We start from the raw sequence: 12532 nt of genomic DNA on the forward strand, positions 1-12532 counted from the left end.
GGCGGACAAAGAGGCGGATTTTCTTCTCGTTCGGAGATTGATTATATTATAAGAATTAGACGATGTTAAATATCAAGCGTTTTCTAGTTAATTAATGATTACTCTTCTATTTGATGGTATGTTGCAACGAAAAGAAACATTAATTTTTAGTCACGGAATGTAGGGAGGTCCAAAAGTTCGAATCTTGATTGGGGTGATATTTTTCGCAATAAATTCTTTACAGTGATTTAATAAGGATATTCATTAGCATATAAATTTAAATCGATTATCGATTTAAGTATGTGGATTTATGTACTGTTCTAACTAAGAGCTGCGTTTTAAAGACCAATAAAAAAATTGACGTGCAGTTTACTGAGTTTGGAAATAGTATACAATTATTAATAGGCTACCAAGATTTAGTCGCCGGACTGTAAATGGCATTTTTCTCTAATTGATTGAACATTTATTTTGTTTAAAAATTATTGTGCTATTTTATTTAATTGACCGTTATAACAATGCAAATTATACGACATGAAAATTCTTCTTATAATGAATATATACGAAAAAAACACGTAAAGAACAGTACTGGAAAAACGTATTATATCGAAATATATACGAATGTATTGCATATTGCAATATTCTACTTCAGTTAATTATCGAACATGATTAACTTAAAGCAACTATTCAATTATACTATTTTCATTTATATAAAGTTATATAAAATAATATCTTTTTTGTCTTATATGATGAGGAATAGCCTATTGTGATAAGTTTTAATCTCTTCTCTCTTTTTATTTCTCTCTTTGGATATATATTCTATTGTAATACACGTTAAACCGCTTGCAAAAATCAATTATAATGACCTGAATTACTTCAGAAATCCGCGATATCTCTCTCTCTCTCTCTCTCTCTCTCTCTCTCTCTCTTTCTTTCTCTCTTTCTAAAGATAGAAAGCTTTTCGAATATTCAGCATTACAGACTGTAAGACACGAATAGTGGAAAAGTTATATATGTAGTCTATAAATGACTTGTCACACTTGTAGTACAATATAAAGTAATCACTGTTATTTCAGCACATATCAATAAATATTGTCATCCTGCGGCTTATTTATTTTAAGCCTTATTTTTTTTGTCTCGCTCGCATGATTCCATTCTGGCCGGTGCACTTTATAAATCTTAAATTTAATATCTAATGATAGAAAGGTTCTTTTTGTCTGTCCAAGATTCCATAATTTTATAATTCTACGTCGCCCTAGATTTCTTCGACTTCTTTGTTACAAAGAGCGGCGGACTTATTCTTAAACAGTTTCATTCAAATGAAACAATATTACTGCGGTACAATGCGATTAAATTGAATTAATTAATTTGTATTAATATAGTTGAAATTCTTATTTTGAGTATTGAAATGGATATTTGTTTGTCTACAATATCGAAATAAATTATTTTTCGAAGTCATAACTGAGAAAAATTATTTGTAATATGATAAAGAATTATTGAAGATAAATGTAATAAATATAAAGTTACTCTCTGATAGGATTTTTCAAAAATATACATTTTATTTATACGTATGTATGATAAATCATGTATTTAATTATAAATACTAAGTATCACTGAACTGTAGAAAATTAGGAAATGGATTAAATATCCAATACAAGGCGATATATCGTCTTGTAATGACAACTGAAAATGTTAAACACATTGAAGTGACGTGAGTGTTTTTCGTTGATACGTCATAAATTGATTGATTAATTAGTATACGAGGAAGATGAGTAATTCGGCTGATGCGTCATATTTGCATATAAGCAACGCGATATTTGTCCATTTAAACATGTCAACCAATCCTAGCTACTTGCATTTCCAGGTTGATCAACGTCGACGTTGCAGACGACGTATGTCCATATACTAATATTATTCGTTACCACGACGACATTATAATTGAATTATACGCCTCTCGCGCATGCACACACACACGTGGTTAGCCGTTTAATTCAAGAGCAGTGACGACGTGGTCAATATACACAAATGTGAAATGTGCAATGATATTGCTGTCATGGTACAATTAAAGAGTTATCAATAATCGATCACTGTACTGTGACTTTGATTTATACATTTTATCTCTTTATGCAATAAAAAAGCGCGTTTCTGTAATATATTTATATTATATGCAAACAGAGAGGGGGAGAAAGAGAGAGAGAGAGAGAGAGAGAGAGAGAGAGAGAGAGAGAGAGAGAGAGAGAGCGACGAATTTATTGAACAAGTGTATGTATCTATGTGTATATTGTAATACATATATGTATGGGTCTCTATATACATATATATATATATATACGTATTACATAAAAAATGGCATTTCTACTTACTATTCGCCGTATAATTTTTAACGGATAATGGCACTTTAAATTATTTCACGCAATTGCATTATTTATACTGCGCCTTGCCTATGTGTCTTACTTTCATTTCCTATTCTGTCTATAAATTTTGTACTGTTTGTAACTAACTGAAACTGTTAATGTTTGTTGTTATAGTGCCGCCGAATATTGACGATTCGCAGAGTTCATCGGATGCGATCGTTCGCGAGGGCGCCAATGTAAGTCTTACCTGCAAAGCGACCGGAAGTCCAACACCTAACATTCGTTGGAAGCGAGACGACGGTTCCAAGATCTCGATCAACAAAACTTTATCTGGTAAGTCCGATATAATTTGATGGCGAAACTTTGTGTTGATAGACAAAACGGTCATACATACATTAATCTTCTCTTAAAAATTTAAAGGAATTGAAAATATATACCGTGCATGAGAATAAGAAATAATTAACTACAGTCGATTGACAAGTAATGAATGTTGAACGGTTACAATTTCAGTGGCAGAATGGGAGGGCGAAACGCTGGAAATGGCGCGGATTTCGAGATTGGACATGGGCGCGTATTTATGCATCGCTAGCAACGGTATACCACCATCGGTTAGCAAGCAGATCAAAGTGTCGGTCGATTGTAAGTACATTCTATGCTTATCAAATTGCGATAATCTATCAAAGATTAACGCGCCATTCTTACATCATTCGGAGAAAAATTATAGTTATTATAAACAATATAATCACAATGTATCGGCATTATTCTATCAATCTTTTCTATAGCGTCTTCTTTGGCGAATTCTGCTAAAATTCATCTTTTATAAATTCACGAAAATATTTTCTTTTTGTCTAATTTTTTAAAGGTTATTACGATAATCGTTGAGCATTGATTTGGTTAAAAAAGTTGGTCTTAAAAGGTTTTGTCATATATCCGAATAATAGATGCATCTTCGTTTAAAAATCACATGATATTGACACGAAAAAAAAAGAAAGTAGAAAGAAAAGATTTGAAAGGGATCGCATAACCAGATTTTCGGGCAACCAGATTTCTCGCGAGAGTAAAGGTACCTGCCGACAAATAAGTTATAGACTGCTGCAGCTGTGAGGTAGCTTCTAAGTGGCAACTGCGGCATTGCACTACGTCGGTACAATACGCTGCTTGGAGAAAGGGGTTCAACACATACAATTTAATAACATAGAAAGGAAACCGACGACAAAGCGGGCTTTACCGAGTTCCTCACCTCTTTCTCACTCACTCTCTCACTCTCCCTCTCTTTCCCTTGCCTCTAGGCTGCTTCCCGCTGCGCTAAAATAAGCGTACAAGTGAACGAAAGCGAGAGAGGGAGAAAGAGATAAAGACAGAGACAGAAAGAGAGACGGTAACGGTAGAAAGGCAGCCAAAGGGGCGTTGAAAGTCACGATCATGTGTGAGTGCGCGTGTCAAGGGGGACGATACAGAGGGAAAGAGAAGAGAAAGAGACGGCGGTGGTTCCCTAGTGAGACATAAAAGTAAGCTCGGGCGAACCGCGACACACCATTACCGTTTCCACCCTTGTACTTGCCTATTGTTACGTTACTGCGTCTCCTAAATACCGGGCACGTGCCTCTCTTCCTCATAGCTCCTCTATGACATGGTTTCCCTCACCAAACGATACTCGTTTTGCTTCCGTTTTCGTATCCGTTGTAGGTCCGTTCATGTATTTGTTGATGCATGTTTCAAAGTGGATCGCTCTTTATGCGTCTCTTTCGCGTTTGCAGGTTTTTGCTCGTATCCGCATAAAGATCATATAGAAATCTGGATCGATTACAGAATGCAAAGATTATCAAGACGTCCATGATACACATTTTAATTTTTTAACTCGTTCCTGAAGACAAGTATAAGAAGAAAATAAAACACGCGCATTACGTGATACTCAATGAAGAAAGGACGATTACAATCCCGTGCCGTATTGCGCTACCTTTGAAAGCTTCGCGATATTTAATTATTAATTATCCGTAAAGTAAAATTGCATCCGCCTTTTACGTCGACTACAAAGAGATAGTGTAGAGTGATGAGAGCGGAAGTTTGTCGGAGCTTATGCAAAACATAATCTTCGTATTCTTAAGACGGCTCCCTCGAGTTTTCACGTAAGATCTAAGCCAATCCGGAGCTGCACACGGGAGATCTTGCGGGAACAGACGGGAAAACGGAATGATGATTATCCATATAATTAAACTAAAACTAATTAATTCAGCAGCGTCAGAAAGAGATACGTCGTAATTATGATTCGGTTGAGATGTTGCTCGAGAGAGCGATGAAGAAAGAGGCAGATGTATTTGCCGCGGTTCACGACGCGGATATGCTACGGATTATCCTTTTAAGTGTCCTTTAATTCTATTTGTGACCATGTAACCAGCAAAGCCTTTTGTCAACGAGCATTACCTTGGGCTCTTTTGAAGTCAAATTACGATCAAGTAATGCAATAGTTTTGTCTACGATTGTGTATAACTCATCGTCGTCGATGAGAAATTATGTAAGAAATTGGTAGAAACCGCTGTTCCATCACAATACGTACACTTTGCGAATGTTCGCTTCCAGACCCGTTGTATTTTTTGCAAAACGTTAGTCGTAATGACAATGTAAATAAATTTATATAAATTAAATACTGGAACTCTGACGCAATTAGGATGTTGTAGAATGTTAAAAACAAAAGTTTTGTAAGATTACCTTCTTTATTGATGCCAACAGTTCTATAAACAGTCAGGAGAAGTGAGAGTAACAGTCAATTTGCATCATTAATACAGTGATCACGTTGTTTACTACAGAATACTTGCATATGAGAATGATTAATATCTCATTACGCTTTTGCTTTTAAATAGATTTGTTCAAACAGTCGGCGTCGAAGATTAGTAGCTAATATTTGCAGGATCTGAAAATATGCTGTAAAATGTCACACATATATAGTATTTATTGTGAGATATAATGTATAGTTTCCATCGAGCGATTTACAGTTTTGTCCAATTTCTTGTTTCAATCGTTCTCATTCATTCAAAAGAAACACTTTTAATATTGGCTCTTTCACTGACCCGTGGCCATTTCATATTATAACTTGTTTGCGTATCACGGCAGAATATTCCAATGGTCAATATCAGCACGAATTTCAATAGTAACGAGGAATCGATCGCGTATATGCGAGGTTAATATTTTGCAAAGTGAATTTTTACGTTTCATTTGCCATATGAAATTATCTTCTTTTTAAAAAATAGGTGTATAGTTCTTTTTTCATTTTATAATCAATATACAAGATATTACCGAGAGATATAAATTCCGATAGGACTGTTTTAGTGTGAGAATATTTCAAACGGCACATACACATATATGTGTATTACGATTTATATGCTAGTATGTAGAAATCGATAGCGCCTTTGCGATGATTACTAGACGATGCCGTGGTGACACATTTTTAGATGGGAAGAACGCAAGTGCTGCAGCTGGGAGGCCGGCGGTAACACTTGGCGCGTTTTTACGTGTTCAAGCAGAGATTAATTAAATGGTCAGACAGATTACAACCATCTACCAGCGATCCTTGGTCTGATGACATTACAAGTTTACGGTCTGAAAAACTGTTGTATACGCTTTTCATCTCGCCCCGCCTGATGTTGCCGCTGTTTCATCCCTCGTAACTTCGTGCGTCGGCAACGTGACGTACACAACGTGACAATATTTTAATATGATAATTATAAAGCTATCGTTAAACATATTGTCGCCACGTCTGCAAACGTCTCGCGAAATATTTTCACCCTCGAATACGTGAAACGCCAATGCGATCGCAGTATATCGCATTTGTTTGCCGGCGAATGTAATTTCAGCAAACACAATTGAACTCCCTTGTTGCATCCATTAATACAGTTAACAGAAAAGCAAACATTGTATTGTTGGTACCATTATTAATATTCTGCAAGTATTGATATTTGAGGACATATATGTGCTTTATATTTAGATATTTTATCCACGCGCATTATACTTGTAAACTTGCAAAATTATGACACGTTCGCAAATATACCGCGTATGTACCGTCGACGTATTTGATTTTTATACCAACAATAACTCTAATTAAAAAATTTTGACTTTTTAATCTTCGCATTTTTACCGTTCACTGGGAAAATATTTCGTGTCGTGCAGTTTTTCAGCATTTCTGACGATTTTAACTAATCCTTTATGACAAATATTATACTAACGCGGAATGCTTACTTTTACGTATGTTCTTTAATTTTTGAGTATGCGAAACGATATGCGTGGTCTCGTCAAAGATTATTTCCGGCAAAACAACGTCCTACTAAAGAATATAATTTTCGTCTCTCATTAGTTAGCGCGAATTTAGGATGATAAAGTCACCATTTCCGACTCGGACAGACGGACTTGTTGATGAAGGGGAGAAAGCTGAAATTACGTGTAGCGCGTTCTGCATAAATTTCCATTAAGAAACGCGAGTGTGTAAACTAGAATTTTTGAATAAAGTTCCAGAAACGTTCAACCTTTGATTTTTTTTTAAATTTGGTCACAACGTACCAAATAACTCTAATTGAGTTTGCTTGTGTGCCAAAAAATTTTCAGTGCAAACGCAATTAAATCGAGATAATGTTTTAAAAACTTAATTTTCGGTTATATTTAGCTTTACGTTATTTTCATTCAAATTATTTAATTTTTTGAGTTTACTAATTAGAGATGCAAAGCGCAACTATGCAGTATTCACTTTTATTGTACACAGCGTAACTTTTTTAATATGTGAAACGTGCTTCAGAAATGGATTCAGCATTGCAATAACAACAGTTCGTGCAAACAAATAATCTATTTTGCTGTGTTCCCGAATTGTTACCGTTACATATAGATATTATATAATATTATATATATGACATATATATTTATGATATATATTTTTATTAATATTTATGCTTTTGTATATTTATATATACATTCCTTACGAAAAAAGACAATTGTCGTTTATCACAATACATTTCGTTCGCGAAGCTATCAGCGCGATAAATGGCCCGATCTATTTGCAATAAACGGGACGCGATAAACTATTCACACGCAAGTACACGTAGTACAGAAGCACAGGTGCAATCCGTCACGGGTCGTGCTAATTTTATTTATTGTTCTTACCGTCGGCGTCGCCGAAGATGCCCCCCGTCAGACGGCGAAAGACGAAATGAGGTTGCAGGTCACGGAAAGAATCGTTTTAATTTATTCGAACGTGTCCGCCGTTCGTGTAGGTGAGTATAGGTATCGCATTTGCAGAGAATGTATATAACGGCGAAACATTGCAGAGAATGCGGCACGGGGGACGGGGGGGGGGTTATATCGAGGTGGTAAAAGGGGGTAGCGAAGGTGGTGGCGGCGGCGACGACGCCGCCGCCGCCGTCGTCGTCGTCGCCGTAGTCACGTATAAGCAGTGACTCAGGCTCGCGATCCTTCTCTCTCTTTTACCTTCCTCTCCTTGTCCCTCGGGTTCCGGCGCTAACATCCCTGCGTTTCCCTCCCTTGCCTCCAGTAGCAATCTGTTATTAAAATCAGCAACGAGAAAAATCCGTGCCGTATCTCCGCGGGACGCACCGGAGCGGAGCGCGCGCAACGACAGACGTGTTACGGCAAAAATTAAGCCACCTGCAAACTCGGAAACGGAATTACGTCAAGGTGGCCGTCGCTATTGCCGCTGTTAAAAATCTTGATGGGAAATAGGGGCGCGCCCCACTGTTAAACCAGGGGACAATTGCTGGTAATTGTTACGTACAATCGCGAAAAACTTTGTTCGTTTTTTTTTTCGTTCTACGCGCGCGTCAGATTTCTTTATCTTTTTCTCATCGTAATCTAAGTGAATATGTTTTTTTAAAAAAAGTATGTATTACGCTAATGAGAAGGGAGGGTGAAAATGAAAACAAGTTTTACTTGGAAGATAAATTTGTTGTACAAAAAGTAGCGGCAAATTGAAGCAAATACGATCATTAACTCCGCGTCTCTTTGTCGCATTACGTTACGCTCTTCTAACCCGAATAGTAGAGAGACTAGGCGAAGATACTGTTTGTTTCGATTACGTGCAAGAGATGAATGTACGCTCGCAAATAACTAAATGTTGGTTTTAGAAAATTGTCTTTCGAAATGTGTTTTTATCGCTCTTTCGCACTCTTCACTAAACGATTTTTAACGAGACATCCAGTATTGGGAAAAGAATTTATTCAGAAAATTTGTTAAATATTTACGATTCTTTTAACGCAAAAAAGAAAGCACAACTTCTGTAGTGTTACAGTGGCAATTATAGAATTATTTATGCATGAAACTATTAACGAGCGCGGTATCTCCGATGAAACAAGATTTAATTTCTACAACACGAGGAGTATTGATCTACATCGACGAACGGTATGGACAGTGTTTTTATTTGTCCCCTTTTTTTCCGAAAAAAAGTCGGACATTTTGATTTAAACGATGCTACCCCGCAACATCCATTCTGATCGGAACGATCGTGCTTATCGTGTTTGCCGATTGTAATTTAATTGTCCGACGCCCGAGGAAATTGGAATTCTGCTTGGAGCGTACGCCACGTGGGCGCCGATATTACAGATCGGCATTTGAATCCATTGATTTCGGTTTATCCGAGTAAAGCCCGGAAATCATCCGCTTTTCCGACCGACGAAAATGCGATTTCATAACCCTCGCGAATCTATCGATAAATTTAAAATTAATTGTTACTTTGCAACAGATCGTCATTTCTATCATTTCTGCTTTTTAGTTTCGCGTCTCAGTCAGCTCAATATAGGTACACCGTATATAAATACAATGTTAGGTAATTACCATACATACGCGTGTTTTCTCTCTCTCTCTCCCTCTCCCTTTCTCTCTCTGTCTCTCTTTCTTTCTCAAAATATTAATTATTATGAAATTAGATATCAAGATTATTTTTCTAAACGCTACATTCTGAAGTAATATATCAAGCGGCTATCTTTCGAAAATAAAGTGACGTCGAACGATATTTGCCTTCGATATTTCTGCCGCTAAATCAAATCGCGTTTATCGGGTACGGCGTGAAACGTTTCGAAAATCTTCAGCAGGTGCAAGTATTAACAGATGCAAGTAATGACAATCGGATTTTCTGATAATATTGATCTTACCGGGGAAGGGGGATGGGAAGGGATGTTCTCAGGTCTCTGTCAAACAAGTCGACCGGTACGTAGCGGCGGTGGAAAGAAAGATTGCCACTAAAACGAGAGGGGTTTGCGCGCGTCTATTGCGAGGTAAGGCCTTATCGGCTACGCGAGCTGGCATTTATTTAAATTTAAAACTGGGGAATCGATCTCAAGCGGCCCCTTCCCCGGTTTCCCTCGATTTGGCCGTCTTCTTCTCTCTCTTCCTTCTTCCTCCCCCCCTCTCTCTCTCATTCTGACTTTTCGCTTCTTTCCTTCTTTGTTGCCAAACGACCCTACCTCGTGGCTTTCTCGCACCTCTAATTCCCGCCTCTTGTCGATCGTCTCTGCGCCCGGCACGTCCCTCGAAAAACTCATTAATGTGTCTCGGTGGCCTATTCCCTCTTTCTCCCTTTTCCTCTTCCTCTCCACTGATGCCCCCGTGTGCGCGAACGATGCGAAAAGGCACAGCATGGGAAATCCGCCGCCACGACGACGTGACGGAGCGCCGAGTGTCTTGAGAGAGAAGTATTGAAAATCAAGCTACGAAATTAATCCGCGCGAATAAAAGCGCATTGTAATTTTTAGAACGCGTTTGTATAAAAATATGATGAAAAATGGAAAGCTCTTCGTTGAAAAAGAACTTCTATTTTCACTTGTTTCAACGCGAGATTGGACCGTAATTTTAGAGATTTACCTTCAAATACATTTCAATTTCTCCATTTTTACATTTTCCTGTTCCTCTTTTTGCAATGCTTAAATATAATAAACGGAATATGTTAAAAATAATGTCACATGAGGCCCAGTAAGCGTAAAAAAATGGACAAAAGATTTCCCTTTGAGTCAATCTGATTTCACGAATATATCCGTGAGTTACTCGGAATAGACGTTCTGAGTGAATTACGTTTTTACATTATAAAGGAGATAAACGCATTTCGTGCGAATAAAGTGATGATTTTCGTTGGAAAGTGAAATAGTTTTCCTTCCACCATAATTAGCTCATTTTTAATCATTTTTAAAGCTTTAGTGCTAGATGCCTTGGTAACTAAGCCACGGGTTAAAGTTAAGTTACGCGCTGTATTAGGCATTTGAGTTGGTATAAAGTTAGATTACAGATCTTCTCTCGCGCGGGCGATAAATAAAATATTTCAACCCTCGAAACTCACTCACTACGCGCGGAACACTAAAGCTGCCAGACGAAGCCGCCGCTGTTTACCCTCGCAGCATATCAAAGCGCTCGGTGACATACATAGAAAGAGACGCGAATCCTATAGCCACATGCTTTCAAGGAACAAAGAGGCGTCTTCGTAGCTGAGAAAAAGACGCATATACATTGACACACATCAATGTATACGTATATACAGCGGGTGAAGAGCGATCGGAGTTAAAACTCCGGCTGTAATTTAATTCGTTTCTTTTTTATTTTCAATAACTTCGGAGAAAATTAATCTTGAAGTTGAAGTCGAGGAGATCAAATTTAGATTTATTTCTCCACGCTTTCCTCAACGAAAAGGATCAAAGAGATCACGCGGTGGCATGGTGCGCCTTGCAATTTTTATTTTTACAGTTCTCACGTTTTCTTATTTATTTTTTTCACGTTGCCTCAATAAACCACGTGCTGTACTTCCGACGCAAACCGCAACCAAGTATCTTTACGGAGTTACGCAGGAACGAGCACGTTTGTTCCGATCATTTCTGGTTCGCCGAACACAGCGAGACGATTGAACGATAAACGTAGGAATGATTTTGGGCGCATCTAGACAGGTGTTACGCGACTCGACGACTAATACCCGTTTACATTTGGCGAGTACTCGGGTGGTGCAGTCTCGCGCCTACGGAAGATTCATAAGTGAGTAGCACGCAACATGATAAAATAGCAGGGTGTAGGCGGACGCCGCACCATTCAACGTCATTTCGCCTTGCTCACGAAATATGTTTACACGGGGCCACCTTTGAAGAATTACTTTTATGAAGAAATAACGCAAAATGTGTCCAGGTACTTGTGCATTTTCGAGTGCGTTGAAAATTTGTGCGACTCTGTCGTAATCTGACTGATACAGAAAGCATTACAAACGAGATTTCAACCATTATAATTATTATGACAACAAGACTTGTCATGACATGATATTTCTTTTTATAATAACTTAAAATATAGACATGATATCAATATTTGGAAGTAATGGATAGAGATTAGATTATTGGGAAAAAAAGCTGTTGTGACAGAACAATTTTTGTGTCGCATACGACAAATTAATTTTAATCAAACTGGCGTATTAAATTATATTGGCGTACTTAAAAGTTACAGTTCAAGTTTTAATGTTATCGGAAAACGAGTTGTTTCCGGTCTTTATGATTTTTGCAATACGTGACGGTGAAGTGCGCATAGTGATGCACAGGGTAGTTAAGCTCGAAAGCTCGAGGTTGAAAAGCCTCGAGAGCTCGAAACAGTGTTTTTGATCTCCGCACGTCGAGCAGCTTCGTTGAAAAGGCATGTGGATCCTTTATGTGATTCGTGTCTTCGTACATAGTCACACACAAAACATTGAATGAAATCAGTCTTGAGTGAAATCTTTTTTTTTTCTTTTACCGTTCAAACTGAGGAGTGTCTTATTAAATCGAATATCTTTATTACGCCGTATAAAAATTCTCTTTATCACTTTCAATAATCAAATATTCTGTGTAATATAAAATCAAGTGTTGGATTTTTTAATAAAGTAGGTACCTATCTACGTGGTATTCAGGAATATTATTGAAGTGAACAATTTCTGCGTTCTCCACAAAAGTAATTGCGATTACGTAATGCCTTTTATATGTTGTCCCACTGTACTAATGCACAGCCGTGTCACTTTCCAGTGTTTGAGCTTCAAAGCCCGTATAGCATAAAGACGGCGAACTGGGTAGAGTCCGGTTTTTGATCTCGACCTAGCGCGATTTCCTCGTTCGGAAATGCGCGCGAACAGTGCATACCATCGCGAATAATTTTTCCTAGAGCTGCACATTCGAGAGAGAGAGAGAGAGAGAGAGAGAGAGAGAGAGAGAGAGAGAGAG

The 12532-nt window shown here is 37.7% G+C and overlaps 1 protein-coding gene across 1 annotated transcript in view; it reads left to right on the forward strand.

Annotated features, from left to right (window-relative positions):
• LOC112457356 (lachesin-like) overlaps nucleotides 1-12532 on the forward strand; it is a 163390-nt gene that overhangs the window by 98179 nt on the left and 52679 nt on the right. The window contains exons 4-5 of the mRNA XM_025020358.1: nucleotides 2505-2663; nucleotides 2841-2969. Of these exons, the coding sequence (XP_024876126.1) occupies nucleotides 2505-2663; nucleotides 2841-2969 (288 nt within the window). The remainder of the gene's footprint in view (nucleotides 1-2504; nucleotides 2664-2840; nucleotides 2970-12532) is intronic.

The sequence above is a fragment of the Temnothorax curvispinosus genome, unplaced genomic scaffold (genome assembly GCF_003070985.1).
Source record: "Temnothorax curvispinosus isolate PA1 unplaced genomic scaffold, ASM307098v1 QBEX01000740.1, whole genome shotgun sequence".
Taxonomy (NCBI): domain Eukaryota; kingdom Metazoa; phylum Arthropoda; class Insecta; order Hymenoptera; family Formicidae; genus Temnothorax; species Temnothorax curvispinosus.